The sequence below is a fragment of the Macrotis lagotis genome, chromosome 7, assembly GCF_037893015.1.
Source record: "Macrotis lagotis isolate mMagLag1 chromosome 7, bilby.v1.9.chrom.fasta, whole genome shotgun sequence".
Lineage (NCBI taxonomy): Eukaryota > Metazoa > Chordata > Mammalia > Peramelemorphia > Peramelidae > Macrotis > Macrotis lagotis.
In genome coordinates, this window is record NC_133664.1 from 16912803 (window position 1) to 16934324 (window position 21522).

At 47.9% G+C, this 21522-nt stretch overlaps 1 protein-coding gene across 1 annotated transcript; it reads right to left on the reverse strand.

Annotated features, from left to right (window-relative positions):
* Nucleotides 1-954: 954 nt before the first annotated feature.
* HOXA13 (homeobox A13) lies at nt 955-4404 on the reverse strand. Its single transcript, XM_074195048.1, has 2 exons — nt 3417-4404; nt 955-2545 (listed from the first exon to the last, which is right to left on the reverse strand). Exons 1-2 carry the CDS (start codon nt 4402-4404, stop codon nt 2301-2303), a joined length of 1233 nt encoding a protein of 410 aa, XP_074051149.1. The 3' UTR covers nt 955-2300.
* Between the last annotated feature and the right edge of the window lie 17118 nt (nt 4405-21522).

Below are 21522 nucleotides of genomic sequence, written 5' to 3' on the forward strand. Positions count from 1 at the left end.
TGAACTTTGGAGTGACCATTAGTATTACTATCATTTTAAAGCACAGGAGGACCGATGATGAGTCCCTCAGCTTGCCAAGATTGGCTCACGATACTTTAACTAGACACAACATTTACAAAATATTTCCAAGCTTGGTGTCACACACCTCTATAAAAAATTTGGAAGATAACCACTCAAATGTCCAGTATCCTCAAACCTATCTAATTGGCATCTTTTTTTTACATTTATTTCTTCTGGAATCAAGGCCCCCCCCACCCCAAGAACAGTTTTGTCTCCCCTCCCATCTCCAATTCCCCTAAGCCCCGAGCTGCTTTAGACTCAATGAACACAAGCTGAATGACAACAATTCGCTGAAACACCAGGTGGCGCCCTTGATCCACCAATCCCAAAGAGGCCAATTCATGAGCTGTCAAAAGTCAAGGTCACAAATTGTCTTTTTTTCCTTCAAGGTCAAGGTTTAGGGCCTTTCCTAGTCTTGTCATTTCAACAAATATCAAAACCTGCACTTTTAGACACATCCAGACCTAAGAAAAGACCTTAAAATACGGCGGCCTTGGCATTTCTGATACTCACAACTGTTTCTTATTTTCCACTGAAAGCCTGGGAATTTAGACTATCTCTTTTCCTTTCCCTCCTTCTTTCTTTCTTTTCTTATCCTTCCCCCCCTTCAAAAATTCTTGACACTTTAACCTTCCCTAAGCACTTATCTTTTGACTGAATCTAGAGATAGGGAAATTTTGTCGTTTGCTCAAAAATGTACAGCCAGAATAGGAGCTAGGTTGAGAACAGAAAAGAAGGATCCTAGCTTTAAAAGAGGAGATAAAGCTGGGTCTTCACTCTCCGCGCTGCGCATATCCAGGGTAGGGAAATAAAGAGTATTTCCTTGAGATTGTATGGCAGTGACTATTTTATTAACAGAATAAACATCACTAGATCACTATCTACATGTCTTAGAATTTTTTTCATTTTCAGTAGAAATATAAAAAAAATGAGGGTGCACAGATACATCGTTCACAGTGCGCTGAATGTCTTTATTTACAAATAGCATTTTTTTTAATAGTGAATAAGAACAAGTCTAATGTGCTGGTTGAAATAATTGAATGATTAAAAAGGTGCTGTAAGACGAATCCCTAACACTGCCTACTGCGGTCTCATAACAGATGATAAACAAGGAACAAACTAATTACTTAAATGATCAAAATATAGGCTATAGAAATCAAACTATTTCTGGGAGGCAAGAATGGATTTCGGCTCTGAGTTTTCTAACCCCCATTTTTTTTCTCCAGAAAAAAAAAAAGCTTCGTCAAATAGGAAAGGCCAATTCTAACCAGAACTCTCTATCTTAGGAGAGTTTGGGAGGTTATTCCCCCCGAATTATTTTTGTTTTGGTAGTTGTTACAGAATTAGGCTAGAAGGTGTCTTGGGAGAGCGAAGGCGGATTAAAAGATGCGGAGTCCTTTGGAAAATCAATGATTTTGGAGGGGCAGGAAATACAGTTCAAATGCCATGATATCTGCTTCTTAGCAGCCATTAAAAGCGCTCCTACGGATTTTGTCCTAAGTAGACATTTGCTTCCTATCCTCCAGAACGTGGCTTGGCTGTCTTCACCACTCAGACTATAAACATCGTCCTTCCCCAAGGCTGCCTCTTTCCCTGCCCTCTCCCCTTCTCTCTCAATAGGTCTGCTCTCAGGATTCCCATACCTTCTTTCCTCTCTGTCTGTACTTAAAAAAAATGAAATAAATGCATTAGCTTTGCCATCCAGCAAGTGGACATTTTCACGGGAGTGAGTTACCTGAGCAGCCATCCCAGATACAGTGGGATCGCAAACGTAGGGGGATCTTGTTTTGTTTTTTAAAAGAAAGGCAGATGTCGACCATGACCTCTGAATTTCACCAGCTTTCAGATTCTAACCGTTTAAGAGAGCGCCCTAAAATACAAAGGTCGCATAAATACTTACAGGACTTCAGTAAATGCGTAACTTATCTGAAATTGCGTATTTGGGGGTTGGCGTTTGGGTTCTAGAGATGGGCATTACCAGTCAGCTTGGGCTTTCAGGAGAATTCTGAAGTCTTAACGGTTTCTTATGGCAAGATTTTTTGTTTTTTAGTTTTTTGGGTTTTTTTTTTCAAAAAAAACATGATCGGTTCCATCAAAGACAGGAAAGAAGAGGGCCACTGTCTCTCCTCTGATCGTTCTTTTCTTATTATTAATGATTATTATCTGAATATGGGCAAGGCAACGAGTTCGGTCACTTTCCGAAGAGTTGCCTCTTCTCTCCATCAAGAAAAAAAAATCCATTAACTTGTCGTCTTGAGTTTGTTGATGACTTTTTTCTCTTTGACCCTCCTGTTTTGGAACCAGATGGTGACCTGTCGCTCGGATAGATTCGTCGTGGCTGATATCCTCCTCCGTTTGTCCTTAGTAATGAATTTATTTGTAGCGTATTCCCTTTCGAGTTCTTTTAATTGGACCTTGGTGTAAGGTACCCGTTTCTTCCTTCCCCTTCGATAGGAGTTCGCATCGGAAGGATGGGAAACAACATCTAGACAGCAGGGAGAGAGAAAGAGAAAGAAGGCGAGTTACATTCCCGGCGAGCAGGCCCGCTATGCCCGAGCTTGGCACCAGCGGCTGTCCGATTGCCGGCAGCCAGCATTCGGAGCAGCCCACTTCTCTCTTTGGAAAGGACCCTTGGAAAGAGGACCCTTCGGGAAGAAGGATCGATTTGGGTTCAAACTGTTCCTTTGGACTCTCAAAGAAAATCAGCTTAGGGTAGGCTACCTGCTGAATAAGAAGAGGTGCCCTCCCCCATCCTCATTCAAGGGGTGCTGAGGTTCTGCAGTTGGTGCCCACCTTGGGAGCACTGTTGGGGAGCTGGGGACGACAGACTTTCAGCTGCCACCTCAACCACCCTCTCCCCGGCTTTGCTCCAGTCTAGTCCTCTGGCCTATCCAAAACTGGGCAACGTTTGCCTGCAGTCTATTGGGAGAAAGTGAAGAGAGGAACTGGAATTTGGGGATGGTTCGGAGACTCTTTAGGCTTTCCCCAAACTCCTCTGAAAAGCATTCCTTTGGAGAAGGAGGACACTTGGGCACAGTCGAAGCGACCAAGCGCCCTCTCAGCCACGGCTCGGGCGCCCTCTCAGCTCCAGCTCGGGCACCCTCTCAGCCCTAGCTCGGGCACCCTCTCAGCTTCAGCTCGGGCACCCACTCCCCCCCCGTAGGGTGCCAGGCGGAAGCGGGCAGCGCGTTGGGGCCGAGACGTGGGACGGAAGGTGACAGGGAGCGCCCAGAGGCGGAGAAGGCTCAGCCGGCCCTCGAACGGAGCTGGGGAAGGGCCGCGAGCGGGCCAGGGCCGGGCAGAGGGAGCGGCCGGGAGAGCGGGGCCGCGGGAGGAGGGAGAGGGGCGGCATTTACCGGGCAGAGTGGACTTCCAGAGGTGGGGAGGCTGGCCTTGCTCTTTGGGGCAGTAGACCTGGCCGTTCCAGCCGTTGGGCAGCGCCCAGGGCTGGTAGCTCTCCATGGGCAGCCCCAGCGGCTCGTGGCGGGGCTCGCCGGGGCCCCCGAGGCCCGGCACCACGGGCATATCCAGGTAGCCGGGCACGGGCTGGTGGTGGTGGTAGGGCCCGGCGGCGTAGCCCTGGTGGTAGAAGGCGAACTCCTTGGCGCGGGAGCTGAACTCCTCGGCCGCGGCGGCGGCGGGCCCGGCCGCCGTGTCCATGTACTTATCGGCGAAGGCGGCGGCGGCGGCGGCGGCGGCGGCCGAGGCGGGCTGCGCGGCGGCGGCGCACGACTTGAGCGCGTTGGGGTGGTGGCCCATGCGGGCGCACGGGTAGTAGCCGCTGCCGAAGTAGCCGTAGGGCAGGGCGGCGCCCGACGAGCTCTGCGCCGCGGCCGAGCAGGGGCTGCACTGCTTGGCCGGCTCGGCCGCCGCCGCCGCCGCCGCCGCCGCCGCAGCCCCCGCGGGCCCCGGGCCGCCCGACGACGACGACGACGACGACGAGGACGACGAGGCGGCGGCGGCGGCGGCGGCGGCGGCGGCGGCGGCGGCGGCGGCGGCGGCCGACGGGGGCGCCTCTCCGGGGGCGCTGTAGGCGGCGGCCGCGCCGGGGGCCAGGGGCGCGGGGTGCGCCATCAGGTTGCGGCACTGATTGGCCGCGGCCGCCGCCGCCGCCGCCGCCGCCGCCGCCACCGAGAAGTTCCCCCCCGGGTGGGCGGCGGCCGGGTGGTGGAAGCCCCCGCCCCCCGCCCCGGCCGCCGCCGCCGCCGCCGCCGCCGCGGCCGCCGCCGCCGCCCCTTCCATGTTTTTGTTGAGCTCGTCCGCCACCAGGCCGCCGCCGTTGTCGTAGAGGAACATGACGGTGGGCTCGATCCAGCGGGGGTGGAGGAGCACGGAGGCTGTCATAGCCCGAGCCGCATGGAGAAGACCCTAGTGGCGCTGTTTTAAAAAGCCCCCAAGAAGTGAAGAGCGCGCTCCGCGGGGCCGGGGCCCGAGCGAGGGGGGCGGATCGCGCCCCGCGGGGTCGCGCCAGGCGTCCGCCCATTGGTCCGACCCACCCGCTCCCTGCCACGTGATATGCAAAGCGAGCTGCTCCGGGGGCTCGGGGCTGGGCCTCCTCCTCCTCCTCCTCCTCCTCCTTCCCTCCTCTTCTTCCTCCTCTCTTCTTCCTCCTCCTCCTCCTCCTCCTCCTCCTCCGCCGCCGCCGCCGCCGCCGCCGCAGCCTCAGCCTCCCGGCCCGGGGTGGGGGGGGGGGGGGGAGCGGGCGCGGATCATTCAAGAACAGAGGCACGGAGGCGGTGGGGGAAGGGAAAGGCAAGGCTCAGGACCCGAGTGTCCCAGACTCCCCCCGATCTCCAGCCCCCGCACTCCTCCAGGGCCGGGCTCCCCGCAGCGCCACGTTCCCCCTCCCCCTTCTCTTCTCTTCCCCTCCCCTCTCCTCCCCCGCAGACCCCCATCCACGAGGGATGGCCCAGAAGAGGGGGGGAAGGGGTCTGGGAGGGGAGAGGCCCGCGGTGATTTTTCTGTACCCATGTATTCCCGAGGCTGGGCAGGAGGGACAGGTACTCTGGAAGGAGGGGGGTTCGGGCTGGGGGTGGGGGTGGGCGGCTGGGGACTAGCTCTGCCTGCCCAGGGCGTGGGGTCGCTGTGGCTTTTCCCGTCGCTGCATGTCTCCCGAGGTTCGCTTGCCAGGCGAACGGGGCACTCTGGGCCTAGGACAGCTCCGCTCCTTCCCCGGTTCCTTCTTGGGGTCGGGGTCGGGCAGGGAAGGCAAAGCGAGAGGTTCTCGGCTCGTTGCTGCTCCCACGGGGCGCCGCGCTGCATTTGCCCTGGACCTTGAGTGACTAAGTGGCCCTCACTGAGGAGAGGAGACTTCCCAGGATGGTGGTGGTCCTGGCCTAGAGACGCTTGCGGCCCGTTCCTTCCCTCCCTGCCCCCCCCTTTCCCCAAAGCACGGACAGACTGGTAACCCACACACGCAATAGACACAGCTAGCACCCAAACACGCGCCCCCCTCCTTCCGCACGGCCCCCATCCTCTGTCTGTCTGGTGACAATCGTGCAGATCCTGGGCAGTTGCAGGAGGCCTCCTCCTTAGAGATCCTGAGTCCGGGGGGCTGGAACGGGCGGGCTTGGGAAGGACAGACCGGCCACCCTGAGCCGGGAGCGGAGGGAGGGAAGAAGCAGCCAGCAGACTCTGGGGAATTTCCTTCCTCCCAACGGCGGCCTCAATGCCGCCTTTCTCCACCTTCACCTTTGGAGGTGAAATCTCCAAGGCTTCATGCTCCTTTTGGGGGAGTCGGAGGAAACATCAGCTCTGACTTCTACGTCCAGAACGCCCCCCTCCCCCCAACTCCACCCGAGCTGTCCGGATGAGCCTCTTGTCTCTCTGTTCCAGGAGTCCTGCCCACCCTGCAGAATGTCGCCCTGAGGCCGTGGCCTCAGTTCCTCTTTTCCTTAGTCTAAGGAAGCTCCACGATCCAAGCTCTCGAGTCTTTTCCTTGCAGAGGAACATTTGGGCCAGGCCCTGGCTTGGGTCCTGCGAGCATCGAGAATAAAGAGTAGAGAGCAGAAGGGACTGAATCCCTGATGGCCTTCTGCCGGAGACCCGGCCAGTCCTTAGCTTCAGGAGCCTGGCCCTGTGGGGACAGAAATCTGCGGGCGCCTTCGGGCAAAGACACCAGCCTGGAGGGGTGGGGAGGAATAGATAGGAAAGAAGGTAAGCGGGCGGCTAGCTGGCTGTAGAGACCAAGAAGTTTGGATTCTAAACGAAACTCGGGGCTTCCTGATGAAATCCCTGCGATTTCACCGAGACGGGCAAAGCCCCAGAGGAACCGGACTTTGTGGCTTACAAATCCGACCCAAAGGAAGAGCTCCGAGGAGAGCGCAGGATATTTTCCTGCCCTTTTTCTTTGGCGGCCCCGGAGTCTAGGCAGAGTGCCAGTCCGGCATTTTCTCAGAAGAAGGCACTGGCCTGTCAGTTCCAGGGATGGATAGAGAGAGCAGGGGATGCGTTAGCGATGCTTGTTTTTTCTGGAACTCATTTCCACACATTCGCTTGGACCTCCGTAAGCCAGAACTAAAGAGACCCCAGTTCTTTCCCTGGCTTCTCCTCTCTGGTGTCCAGAGCTGCAGGCAAACATTTCTGCATCCCCCACCTCCTCTTGTTCCTTGAACCAAATTTTGGGAGACTTATGCTACCTTCTTCGGGGGCTTTACTTTGGTGGTTTTTAGCCGGACCCTTTTGTCTTCCTCTCCCTTCCTCTCTCCTTTTTCAGGGTATCCTTGTAAAATGCAGGAAGAGAAAAGAGACAGCAAGGAGAGAGGGGAGCTCGGAGCTCCAAGGGCAGAGCTGTTTTACATACGGGTCAGACACGGCTGGAGGCCAAGGTCAAGTTGAAAGTTGCAGTCTAGCCAATGTGAGAGCTGCCACTCAAACCTTGAAGCCCCTGTCTGATTTTGTTCAAAGGCAGCATCCCCGAAAACAGTGGTCTTCCTTTCCTCCACCTCCTCCCCCGCTCACGCAAGTCTTCCTCCTCATTTTGGTTTTCATCTTCTTCATAGGGAGACTTAGCTTTTTTTTTCTTTTTCAGGGGAGGGGGAAAGGGGCCTCTTCGGGTGCATTTGCCGAAGCCACTCTCCCTGAAGCCGTCTGACTACACCTTTCAGCTCCGTTCTTTCTCTCTTCCAGAGACACGTTGAGCTGCACTGGACCTTGGACATCCAATATCAACCCAGGGGATTTTGATTTTCTTCTGGTCCTTTGCCAATCGTTGGTTCAAAAAAAGGGGGGTGCGAGAGTTGACGTCCAAATTCTCCTTTCTTGACCCCAAAGGGCCAAAGGCCAGAGAGGGTGCCCTAGTCGTGCATGCCCAGTCAGCCGCCAAGGCTGCATGGGCTCCTCTCTCCTCAGAAATGATTCTGAGGTGCATCTGGCTAAATTTTTAGAAATTGTTTTCTTCCGAAGGGAAAGGACTGCTGTTTCTGCTTCCGTTGTCCTTCGGGTGAGGAGTTCCCTCTAGTCTGCCGAGGGAATTGAAAAGTAAGAAAACCGCCCCGGATATAATGCTTTTGAAGAAATGGGAACTTGGTGGCCTGAATGGCACAAACCGATAAAAGGATCCAGTTTTGGGGGGGCTCAACTCAAATCTACAGTGACCGACGCCTCTAGAGAGTTTAAAGAAAAAGTACAGGATCCAGAAGGGAAACGAGAATTCGAGGGAAAGTAACATCTTGAGGGAATCACGGTGAACAAAGTGATTTCTCCTACGGGCGTCATTAGCTTTTTAAATGTCTGAAGGGCCGGCTAGCCCTTGACATACATACAAAGCTAAGAGGAGAGGAATGCAATGCAAGACGCTCAGTGGGTCTTTTTCTACACTGGACTTGACCTCTAACCCGGGATCTACAAACGACTGTCCGGTTCTTAGAGACAGCTCTTCTCTCTTTTTCTTATCTGCGACTGCAAAGACGATGAAATCAGAAATCAATGAATGAATCAGAAAAATATAGGTGATGGCCTGGCTATTCTATAGAGGATCCATTTGGGGCTGGGGGGGGGGAGGGAAGTGGGTAATAAACGCTCTGGTATGTTTGAGGGGGAGACTGGAACCTTATAGGTTTTTTTCCTTCCTCCTGAACAACAAAGTCAAGATTAGAGGACTCTAAACAGCTGCGATCTGAGCCTTCTTGTTGTGTCTGACATTCTCCTGCTTTTCTCCTGCACGACAAAAACAGATATGCCGGCATATGGAATCTCACTTTGAAAGAAAGAAATATATTTTAGGGGCACTAGAAAAAGAATCCTTTAGTAAAATCGATTTTAATAGCTGGACGGTTTTCTTTCCTTTTACGAACCACTAAAATAATTTTGGTGCCCAAGACTCCCTGCTTTCCCAGTCGCAGCTTCGTTCTTAGTTTTGGCCAGGATAGACTAATATATTGACTGCCGGGGGGCCAAACCAGGGTCCTTGGATAGTCTTCCATTATATCATCCAGACTTGGTGGCGGGGTTTTCAGTCCTACCTGAGAATTTTCATTCCCAGCTTCCGAAGAGCAACGCTTTCTTTACTCGAACTCGGAGGTTCAGAAACCGAAAGGGGGGAAGCATCCCAGCAAGGGACTTACCCGGGACACAGTGGCCGAATTCAGGATGGCCTCTGCCTGCCTCTTCCTGTGGTGCCTCCCCTCCACCCCCGATTCCTGGCTTTCCTCTCTTAGAAAGGGGACTAGCTACAGAGACGAGCTTTCTTTACCAGTGTTCCAGACATGAGCGTCTGGGACTTGGGGCCGATCTCCTACCTTAAGTTGGGTTCATCAGAGGCTTGAAAGAACCCCAGTCCCTCTGATATAAACCTGCAACGAGGGAGCAAAGAGCTGGACCCAAAGGGCGATCCCAGAGAAAAGAGTGGACAAAGAGAACTGAGGAAACAAGCTACTTTGTCATCCACTTGGATTTTCATTAGCAAATGAAATGTACCTGCGTCTACTCTAAGTCGGTGGAGGGCTGTCCGGCCAGATTCAATCGGTGTACAATAGGCTGCGCATTGGTCCTGGAAGGGATGAACCAGCTTCGGGGAGTTTTAAAGAGGCTCGCTATTTCAGGATATTCGTAAGTGTCTAATGCAACCAAGGGGCTTTGTGAGGAACCTTCGCAGATCGGCTTCACCCTTGCCCTTCCCTAGCAGGGCTCACAGCAAGGAGGAGACGAGTGGGAAAAGAAGACTGGGAAGAAAATAGCGGTCTGGGATGAGGGTTGGAGGAGATGGAGACTGTGCTCCCCAGATGAGGAGAGGACATTGGAACCAGAAAACAGAAAAGCGAGATGGGACTGAGTAGAGGAATGTGGGGTTTGAGGGAAGAGGTGAGCAGAACAAAGCCAGAACCCTGGAGCCCAAGTTGGGAAGTAGAGTCATACTTGAAACCGGCTTTCAGAGACTACACACCCTACCCTGCCTCGCCTCCGCTCTTACTCCCTACCCGGGTAAGAGGGAAGCTCCAAACTGCCCGGCTTTCTGTCCTCCACAGGAAAAGGAAATTTCCTAGTGTAAATAGACTATGATCAACGGCCTTCTGCCTGCTCGTGTACGGCAAATCTCGGCGGCGTCACCAAACAGCAGAAATCTCAGAAAGGTTAGGAATCGTCTGCAGGCAGCGGTGGGTGGGGGTCTTAAGCCAGGCTAGAGCTGGGTTGACAAGGGAGTTTCCTGTCTTTGGGTCACCATCTCCTGTATTTTTTTTTAGCGTCTTTGATCCTTAGTCCAGGAAGATGATCTGTTGACGTAGAGTACATAGACTCAGCCCAAAAGAAGGATGTGTATATAGGTAGGTAGAAGCCAAAGGGCGTTGATAAGGGAAGGAAGAGCTACTGAGATTTACTCTCCATCATCTAGGGAACTCTGAAGCTCTGGACTCTTCCACTGTTTAGCTATCTAGGGCTGCTTGGGAAGAACCTTGCCTTCAACCGGACTCACTCTCTCAGACAAAGACAGTGGAGAATGACTACCCTGTTCAGGGTTAGAGAAGTCATTTTCGAGGTTCAAGCAAATACGGTCTTCCTGTCTGAAGTCCGAAGCCGGGGTGAATGTCAATGGTGAGACGACACATAGGGAGCCGTTTGAATATGTCCTTGACTCTTGTGCTAGCTAGGGAGCAAAGTAATGGAGTCTCAGGGGAAGAGGTGGTGTATTGTCCTCCCTGGATGCAGGCTCCCTGAGCCTCTTAGCCTTTTTGTAAAAAGTGCACCCGAATTTCCAAGGCCCCAGTGCATTCTGGCCCACCACAGAGTGTGTGCAGGGAGCTGGGGTCCACTGGGGTTCACTGGGGTTCGCTGGGGTTCACTGGGGTTCACTGGGGTTGACCTGAAATAGTCCACTTTTACACCACAAACGTCTTGGGGACAGGGATGTCTAGGACCAGCAGCTAGAAACAAGAGTAAAGCTTGCCAAGACGCAGGCAAACGCGTGTATCATCCACCTCCGTCTTGAGTTTCTATTCCCCCCCTCTTATCTTGAACTCTAGGGGTCTAATTCCCTATAAGGAGGGCTCAGCAACCGGAGGGACCTTTTCTGACTCGGAGAAGTGGCTCCTGAGACCTTATTCCCATTGTGGAGACACAGATCGTCAGAAGGAGAGACCCGAATACTTAGGGAAGCTCAATTCTATTTCTAGAATGCACACCAAAAAGAACAGGAGAAGGCTTGAGGGGGCCTTGCTGTTTTGGCTTTGACTTTTTTCCACCTAAATCTTGAGCTTCCTTGTCTGCCTCAGGTTCATGTTCCTGATGCCCTGGTCACGGGGACCATTTCTCCCCCCCAGTGGAATCCTCAAGGCTTAGATTTAAGAAAAAAGGAAAGGAAAGGTGAGAGGAAAGGCAGGAGAGAATGAGAAAGACAGAGACAGAGAGAGAGAGAGAGAGAGAGAGAGAGAGAGAGAGAGAGAGAGAGAGAGAGAGAGAGAGGTGCACAATCATCTGCACAATCTGACACATTGCTAGTGGTCAGATAAATATATGTATTTCCCCTGGACTCAGAAAAAGCCACAGGCACCAGGACCCTGACCCAATGAGGGCAGACAATCACGATACCCCAGGCGCTGTTAGTAAATGCATTTAAGGCTCTCTCTTTGAGCATATTGAGGATTGTTTTGTGGGAGAGTAAGAGAGGTAAAAGAAAAATGCTGATGAAGGAATGATTTCATTTGGTAACTCCCCCCCCAACACATATACTGCATTCTGCTGGTAGAGGATATGAGTCCTGGCCTGCTTCGACAGACCCACCATTTGCAATAGTTAAGAACCCTCCCCATTGAATAATAACAAGACCTTACATCCTTGAACTGGTCTATGAAGTTCTCAATATACAATGAAATTGAGGAAAATACACTAATGGGGCCAGGTTCAAGTTTGAATGTATGATCTTTTCAATTACACACCGAGGTGTAATCATGGATTTATTGGCATACTATATTGTGCAATAATTATGTGTGCATGTCTATATGAACCACACACAAATACACTGGTGCCTATATATCTATAGATATGGATACACACACTTAACCACAGGGGAATAGTCTACAGCCAGGCAGGAGTGAAATCGACCCTCCAACCCAGGTACAAGGCAGATCTTTTTGCCACTGCTCAGATTGGTTGGGCCACATATTTAACATACAGGTCCCAGAGTTTGTCGGGAACAGCCTGGATCTCGGAGGGCTTTCCATCTCACTTTTTGCTTTGCCAATCCACCTGTCCCGAGTGCGGCCTGCTTCATCTTTACCTGTGTCTGCAGCACCTCCGACTCTTCCAGAGTCAAGAATTCCTTCTGTTCTCTTGCTTTTCCTCTCCTTAGCGCTCTGTCTCTTTGTCTTTGTCTCTCTGTCTCAGTCTCTCTCTGTCTCTGTCTCTCTTTGTCTAACTGTCTCTGTCTCTGTCTGTCTCTCTTTCTCTCCCCCTGTCGGGGCTCCCAAGCTAAAGCTGCCCTTTGTACACCTCCCTGTGTCTCTGCTCTGGCTCTTGGGAAGGGGGACCCGAGCACAGTCATAAAAAGAACCTTTCGATATTAGTTTTTATGGTTATTTACACTCGGGTCAGTTCGAGGGGAAGCTCTGACGTTCCATTCATTAGTCAATCTCAGAGCCTCAGGTTTTTGATGTTCGCTTTATAGGTTGAGAAAGTCAACGGGATGAGGAGAAATCATAGCCTGTCAGGCAGACCCGGCCATACTGGGAAGAAAGAGAAGTGAAGAGGGCAATGTCCGATTCATTTTCTTCTCGGTTATGATTTCTCTCCTCGAGGTGTTGGTGAATGAATCCTGTTTTTATCTGAGCCCATGAAGAGGGAGGATTTTTACCCCCAGCATCGGCCTTAATTTGGGACTTTGTGCAGAAAATGGAAGAAAATCCTTTTAAAAGAAAGGTAATGGCAAGGTGTGGGAACACAGGGTGTCCATGTGTGGAGGTGCAGGAGAGCTGAAGCTAAGGAGATGGAAGGAAGAGTATCTTCTGGCTTCTGTTGTTCGGTTTACAATCTCTAGGATTGGGGAGATAGCAGAGAAAATGGGGGGACTTCCCCTGAGAGTGAGGAACAAGGCCCGGCAAAACCCGGGGATCTCCCGATCCCCTCACCTCGCCTGAAATAACTTAAGGCTCCCCCTTATCAAGATTATAAATTGATGGCCGGAGGATTTATGCCACCCGTTTCCCCAGGGATATCCAGTCTTTAACCAGACATTTCTGCTTCTGCCCAGCAGCTTTCACCGTGATTAAAGCCATGCCCCAGTCCTCCTGATGCCCTCAAATGAAATGTGGCCAGATATCAGAAACCCGAATTGGTATTTTCCCGCTTGCCACGCATGAGGCACACGGAGTGCGCCTCCAAAATGGAAAAAAAAAACCCGAAGAGATTTTAATATAAACAATCTCTTGGAGGAGGCGAGCAAGAGATTACCCTTAAAAGCACTCTTCCAAACCTCCATTTTCAGAAGTCAAAAATCTCCGGCTTCTTTTACTTCAGGATTCTTGGAGCAGATAAACCGGTCTGACCAGTTGTGACCGAGTTCATTGCTGGCCCCAGTCTCCTGGCAGGGACCCTTCCCCAGCAAACAGAGGTGGGGGGGGGGGCGTTTAAAAGGCATTTTTGAAAACAGGAAGAGGAAGAAAACTCCAGTAAAGTACCTTAATCTAAATCCCCTGACTGGGCCAAGTGTTACCCCCACCCCCAGTGAATGTGGTTATTTAGTCCCTGTTTTCCAGTGTGGGGGATTGTTTCAAACACCCTCTGTTTGTGGAGCTTTAATTACTTTTTTTCCTGATGTCTTGTTAAATAGTTGGCTGGGTTGATGCTCAATATGCAACCGCTTAAAGGCAGTTGAATGGGGTTGTTGGTTGCAAATGGTGAGTCTGTAAATTAAGCAACCGTAGACATTATGGGCACAGATTTCATATAAATATCTCTAACAGCTCCAGCTCTAATGGGTGTAAACTCCAGACAGGCCCCACTGCCTCCCCTGTCCTGGGAACCTGGCCCTTGGGCCACCATCCTCCAGTTACCACAACTGCAGGGGAGGGGTCGAGTGAGAGGTTGAGGTGAGGCCTTTGTTCGACTTCTCTGCCATCTTCAGAATATGAACTGTACAAAATTTAGGAGTCCAGGGTCTGGGAAGGGACTGGAACTGGTGGATGAGATTTGGAAACGGGATGGGGGGGGAGAATGAGCCCTGAAATTGTGAAGGGGAAGGAGAGACAGGACATTAGATTGGCAGACTTACCAAGCAGATGAAGAGGGAGAAAAAAGAAGTCTAGAAAATCAAGTTCTGATCAGAATATTTTTTTCTGTGTGCATGTGTGTGTATTTGTACATAAAAATATATGCATGCATATATTTATTATCTGTCATTTTTTTGTCTTTCTCTTTTGTCTGTCTTTCACACAGTCAAAGACCTCTTGATTCCAAAACCATACAGTCTTTTGGGCAAACAGAGTGGGTAGACAGAGTGGCTTCTGGAAGGACAGGGTGCTGGGACATGGGGTTCAAGTTAGGGAAAGGCTTTGGCCAACCTTTTCCGAGGTTTGGGGGAACTGGGGGGGATGACTAAGGCTTAATGAAGCCACATGGGGTCTGAAGTGAAATGCTTTTGCTAACTTTTTGAACAAATTCCTGAATGCAGAGAATTCTGCAGTTCCAAGGCTGCTTTCCTGTAGCTTACACTGGCCCCTGAGCCAGGATCTGCACCTCTCTCCTTACTGTGGGGTAGGTAGCCCCTTGGTGCCTGCTACTAATTACCTCCTTTCAGCCACTTTTAAAAAAGCCATATTTCTTCAAATTTCTGGGACATAATGTGGGGTTATGTCAGGTCATAGGACCCTCGCCTGGTGCAAAGTAATTTGATGTCACCAAGAGCGATCAGACTCATTTGTCACCATGAGTAAGAGAGGTAAAAACAGCTTCAATCAGAACACAAGGGGAGGGTGGGAAGTTTGTGTGGATGGGGTATTTATGTCAATCTATGGATAGCTGTTCCAGACTGGACAGTGGGGAGGGGTAGAACTAAGCTCTCATCTCTTTGCCCTCCTCTTCCCCTCCAACCTCTGAGTTCTACTCAGTTTTGTCCTTCTGCTCAGCACCATGCCTCTGACTGTAGTGTAGCACCCAGGGGTATGTTAGGCTCCATGCCCCATGAACACCAGGCTTTAGCATACTGGGAACCTGAGCAAAGCTCTTGAGTGCCTTGCAGAGCAGCATTTATTTTCAACCTGGTCCCATCACAACCCACTTAACTGCTCAGCTGTTGCTACACTTTGTCTTTAAAGCCAAAAGACCTTCCAAAAACATTGTCCAGTGAGTGGAAGGGGGGTTATTGGGTGGAATAAGCAGAGAGGGCCATGTCCTTCAGAAGGGCTTTCTGATCCTGACCAAAGGTGGAATTGTAAACAGAGAATAAAGCCTAGTGAGTTGGAGGGTGAGAATATTGCTATTTAATGTCCCCATTTTCAGTTTTACTCAAATGGAGAATGTTAGGAGAGAATCTAAAATGGAGGAGTTGAATTTGGGTCCAAGGTCTATGGCTTCTGGAGCCAGTGATAGGGGCTATCTTAACTTTCCTCCATTTCATGGAGTAGGTCAAATCTGAACCAGGAACTCATGGTGTCTCCTGTCTTATACATTGGCATCCCTTGAGGATCACAGATTCTGGATGACAAGTCACCAATAAAAAGACAATTAATTTGGTGACCCAATGATGTCATCAATGATGTTCGATGTCATATACCCCTGACATTGATGAATAAGTTCATGACTTCATCTATGTTAGCACTCTCTGCCCTAGCAAAAGTCACAGTACATTCATACTTTCTCATAAAGCCTTTGTAAAGGGTCTATTCTGCAAACATTCATCTTTCCCTGTTTTTTTTTCTTAGATACTTGGAAAACACCAATGTAGTATGCTGGCTATTTACAAGTTGCCCCCTATTCTTGATACATGGCTAACTCCATCATACAATCAAATTGAAATCATTTTCTAATTCTCAGGGAAAGGTCATAATGGGTAGGGAGCTTAAATCTACTGACTCCCTCCCTTCATCTTCCTTTTTATTACTAATTTGTACTAATTAACAAGCATTTATCTTCTCTCCCTCCTGTGCATCCCTAATGAAAAAGAAGAAGAAACAAACACTTGGCTATACTTACGTATACTCAAGCAAAACAAATTCTCATGTTGTCCATGTCTAACAATCTCCATTTCTTTCTACATAATAAGGCTGTCTCCTCTCTGTCTGGAAGTGGACACCATTCTTCAATCTCTTGTTCTCTGTTCAGAGTTCTTAAGTCTCCCTTGGTTCTTCAGTTGTACAACTTTGTTGTTAAGAGTATCATTTGTTCTCCTGGTTCTGCTTACTTTAACTTGTACTAGTTCATACAAACCTTCCCAGGTTTTTTCCTGACACCATCCATTTTATAATTTCTTATGGTATGACAATATTCTATTACATCTCTTCCATATTTCCTTTAACTTAATTTCAACTGATTGACACTCCCTTAGTTTCCAATTCTTTGATACCACAAAAAAAAGAGCTGCTATCAAGTCTTTGTGTACATTGTACACATGGGTCCTTTGGGGGTACAGATCCATTTATTCATGGTATTATTGGGTCAAGGGAGATGATTAGCTGAGCATCTTTAAGTTAATTCACAACTCCTCCACCACCATGTTACTGTGTTTATTTCCCATACTTCTCCAATGTTTGATTTTTGCTAAACCTTGTCAATTGGTGGGGTATGAGGTAGAACCTGAGAACTGCTTAATTGGCATTTCTCCAATTATTGGTCTTCTGGACCATCTTTATATAGCTATCAATAGTTTGAATTTCTTTTCTTGAAAATCACCTATTTTATCAACTGGATAACATGGTTCTCATTGACCTTTGGGACATCTGCCCTCTTAAGAGTTCTAAGATATTTGGTTTTTATGACTCACAATTCTGCACTATGGCAAAATGGGGACAGCTATGTGGTGCAGTGGATAGAGCAGCAACCCAGGAGTCAGGAGGATCTGATTTCAAATCCCAACTCAGTCACTTAATACTCACTGCCTTACCAAAAAAAATGAGCTTTTAATGTAATCTCCAGAATGATCGGATTTAGAATGGGATGGAACCTTATCAATCTTATTATAGTTTATCATACACATTTCCACATTGGTTGGATGTTCTGGGACCCAGAAGACTATGACATATTATTATATTATCTAATAATATATTATTATGAATATAGATGCACAATATAATTAGGTTCAGTTAATTCTGTGATGCATAACCACATAACTCTTATACTGCAATTCTAATGTTTTCAGTTTAATTAACATTTATTAAATACCTATGTGTTAAAGACTGGGGATATAAAAGCAAAAGAAAATCCCGGCCTAAAAGAAGTTAACATTTAACTGAAGGAGGGAGAAATACAACAGGTACCCAAGAAAATATAGAATACAACAATTAGGGAAGAGATAGTATTAATACCTGGGAAGGTCAAAGGTATCATGTAGGCGATGCCAAGTGAGCTGTATTTTGAAGTACGTACAATGTGATTCGGTTTTAATTGAGGCCAAGAAATGTTAGTTCTAAAATCACATCCATCCCAATTAAACTGGAAAGAAGCAAAAAAGGAGTGGAAGCCCATGGGGAGAGATGGACACTCAAGTTAAGCTTCAACATTAATTTGCCCACTACCTGATTTGGGTTCCTTGTTCGATCAGGTCATAGATCTAGAAGGAGTTCTTATCTAAGGATATTTAAAGTGATTGATGATGGGGGAAAGGATTGGAGGGACACCTTCTCTTCTTGAATCTCCTTCAGTCAAGCTAAGAACAAGTCTTGTGACCCAGAGGAGAACATGACTTGTGGGAACTCTTATTGATGTTAAGGGATAATGTCAAGAGATTGAGGTCATAAGTCAAATGAGTCTGACCCTGAAACCTCCATCATTTTGAGATGAGAATCTGAGTAGCTATAGGAAAAGTCAGAGCACCCCCCCACCTTAATCTACATATTTCTTTAGGGTTTTTTTTTGCAAGGCAAATGGAGTTAAATGGCTTGCCAAAGGCCAGACCGCTGGGTAATTATTAAGTGTCTGAGGCCGGATTTGAACTCAGAAACTCCTGACTCCAGGGCCGGGGCTCTATCCACTGCACCACCTAACCTCCCCTAACCTAGATATTTCTTTTTTTTATATTTTATTTTATTTTTTTAATTTAATATTTATTCTCATTTTGTACAAATAATTTTTATACATTAATAAAATATTCTTGTTTAAGAGTAAATGAAATGCCCCCTCCCCCATAAATATAGACTCACTTGAGCCCCATAAATATAGACTTGCTTGAGCAATAAAATAAAAGGGAGAGAAAAAATTAAAATTAAAAAAATAATAGTAATAATTGTAGGTATGGCCAGGTGGCACAATGGACAGAGCACCAGCTCTGGAGCCATGAGCACCCGAGCCCACATCCGGCCCCATACACCCAACAATCACCCAGCCATATGACATGCAAGCCACCCAAACCCCACTGCCCTGCAAAAACCAAAAACAGAAAAAAAAGACCCAAAATAAAAGAAAATAGTAATAATAGTAGAGGTGGTTGGGTGGTGGACAAACCACTGGCCCTTGAGCCTGGTGCACCCGGGTCCAAATCTGGCCTCAGACACCCAATGATCACCCCGCTATGTGGCCCCAGGCAGGCCACCCAGCCCCATTTGCCCTGCACCCCCAAATAATAATAATAATAATAATAATAATAGAAAATGTGCTTGAGTCTTTGTTCCAACACCACCAACTCTGTCGCGGGTGGATCACATTCTTTATGATAAGTCCATCACAAAAGTTACTTCCATATTTTTCCACCATTGCCATTGCTGATAGCGACTCCCTCCTTTCTCCACTACCGTGTACTATATTTTCTCTCTCCTTTCACTCTGACTCTGCTGTAGGGTAGCTGAGTGGTGTAACAGACAGATCCCTGGTCCTGGGGCCAAGAGGCCCTGAGCCCCCATACCACCCCTTAGGCCCAGAATCCACCTGGCCCTATGGTCCTGGGCAGGCCTTCCAATCCCAGCCCCTTGCAAGAAGTAAAAAAGAAAATGCGTTATATCTGACCACTCTCCCGCTATGGTCCATCCTCTCCTCCATCACTCACATCACCCCCACCTTCCCCCTGCCCCCCTCCTGTCCTTCTTACTCCAGATGTCTATACCCATTGAGTATATATGCTGTTTCCTCTCCTAGCCACCTCTGATGAGAGTGAAGATTCCCCCATTCCCCCCTGCCTTCTCTCCTTCCATATCATTGCAATAGCTCATTGTAATAAAGAAAAATCTTATTATATGAAATAACTTTAACCTACATGTTTCTAAAAAAATTATTTTTGGCAAGGCAATGTGGTTACGTGATTTGCCCAAGGTCACACAGCTGAGTCAGGATTTGAACTCAGGTCCTCCTCAATTAAATTCCTAAAGAAATTGGATGTGATGTTGGTTGGAAGGCATATGGAAATAAAGAGATGTTTGATTGTTGGCCTATACCATGACCAATGGAAATCACTTAGAACCTGCCTCTAGCATGGTATCTAATTCCCAGTTATCACAAGCAACAATCAGGAGATGGGACATTATTTGACATACTAAGGACAGGAATCCTGAATGCTTTCTATGGACCACTATGTTGTGTTATGTCTTGTTTAAACTCAGATTAGCTAAAATATGCCAGAGGATACCCTCAGAGTGAGCCACTCTAAAAATGCACTGGATACAATCCCTTCTCATTCGAAAAGCATGAGCCCAAGGAGAACGAGACTGGGTCAAGACCAGAAGATGAGGGGGAATGGAAGGAAGGCAGAATCCCACGTAGTCCTTTGAGTAGTTCCACCAAAATAAAATTGTTAAAACAAGGTACCATCACCTAGAGGAGGCCTTTCCTGAACCACACCCCAGTTATTATGCATGCTTCCTCCCCTTCCTCTTTTATTCATGAGCTAACATTTGTGTAAATGTTATATTCCTCTCTGCTCCTAGTAAAATTCATATTTTACTCATGTTCCTTGAGATGGTTTCTCCTAAAGGAGACCTTTCTGAATTCCTATTGCCTTCCTCTCAAATTATATTATATTGTAATTAAGGTCATATAAGTTTGTATTCTGCCTCAGTCACTAGCTGTGTGATCCTGGGCATGTCATTTAACTTGCCTAACTTAGTGTCCTCTTCTGTCAAATAGGGATAATAAAATAACTTCCCAGTGTTGGTTGTGAGATTAAAGTGGAATACTATTTGTAAGATGCTTAGCAACTCATGAAACAAATTGAATAGTGATGACAACGATGATGATGATGTACATATCTTTTCCTCAGTAGAATACATTCTCCTTGAAGGACTATCTCACTGTTATTTCCAATGTTTTGCACAGTACCAATTATATAATAGGTGTATCAATGCTTGTGAATGGATTCATTGATTCAAGGCAGGGACCACTTCATTTTCATCTGTGCACCTACAGCAGTGGCATGTAGTAGGTGCCTAATGCATATTTATTTAATTAGATTGAATGAACAGTCCTTTGGGGAGTAAGGGTAAAGGATAAGCTCCCAAGAAGCCCTAATGAAAACATCAGGCACAGCTTTTGAGAAAGGAAGACAGAGGCGACAGGAACTTCCCAAGATGGTGGAGAGGGCTTCTTGCTCTCCCCAGGGTCCAGGGAGGGTCATTGCCAACCTAGTCACCTGACTGACCAAATGATGGGCCTGCAGTTGCCTCCACTTCCCACTAGATGTCTTCCGAGCTAATGATAATTAAAAGGCACTGTCCTTTGGATGATGGTGGATTTCTCCAGCCTCTTTTGGAAGTCTAGCACCTCAGCAGCGAAACCAAACTCCTATTCTTTTCTTTACTAGACATCCTCTCCCCACTCCTCTCCCGAATTCTGTTATTTTTCAAAAGAAATTCTGGAAGTCAGGCTACAATCAAATAGGGACTTGGATGGACAGCCCTGCATAGCTGTCTGTCTCATGCCATTGGAATCTCTTTTTTTAATGACCTTTGATGTGTTTAAATAACATAGCAAGGCTGGGCACCCACCTTGGATTAAACTTTAATCAGCTGAACCCAAGGACGACCAGGTGGTAAATGAGTTTACTCTGACATTGCTCCTTAGGGGGACAATGCTCAGTCCAAGGTTCAGTTTGTACAGTGACACAAGATTTTGCCACCCTCTTGGCTCTTATCTGAGGCTAGACTGAGCCTCAATTACTGCCTCAATTAGAGGCAGCCCTGAGGAAGTGGATTTCTCATCTATTGGGTCAAAAGTCTCCAGACAGATGGACACACTGAGTAGCAATGTGACCTAATGACCACTTACCCGCCATAAACAAGGTGGGTAAGTATCCAGGGACAGAAACTCAGAGCCCTTTCCATTTTCACTGAGAATCTGAAGAATGACTAAAGAACTAGCACACTACAGCCCATTGTTCTTTTTGCTCCCATCTGACACTATCAAGCTTACTTTGTAATTTTATTCACCTTTATGAAGGTATAATTCTTTCCCTTGAAAATCCTTGTGCTACTCCATTCTCACTACATCTTTTAATTTAGGAGGAATTTATACACACAATAACATGCAAAGACTTGTCAGTTAACTTTTATTTTGTAGAGAATAAATTCCAGCACAGGGTTTATTCCTTATCTACCCCTAAGAACTGACTTAATCTGGATCTGAATATATAAGTAGTAATATGTAATACTGTACCACAGGTACATAAGACATAGTTATATAAAAAGTTTGAGTGAAATGTTAAGTTTTACGTTGGGGTACTCTGCATAAGTTAATATAGTATGATAGTATAATACAGCATAGTCTAAAATAATGTTACAATATAAAATATAATAGCAGAATATATGATATAATATAGTATGATATGTCATGTCCTAGTAAATATACTTTTAAATTCTATAATTAGTTATCTACACATACCTATGCACATAGGCATAGATG

Excerpts from the sequence above, each read along its gene's own strand:
- HOXA13 (XM_074195048.1), bottom strand. The coding sequence starts at position 4,404 with ATGACAGCCTCCGTGCTCCTCCACCCCCGCTGGATCGAGCCCACCGTC. Across the intron at positions 2,546-3,416 it reads CTGGAAGTCCACTCTGCCCG|ATGTTGTTTCCCATCCTTCC; the intron begins GTAAATGCCGCC and ends CCTGCTGTCTAG.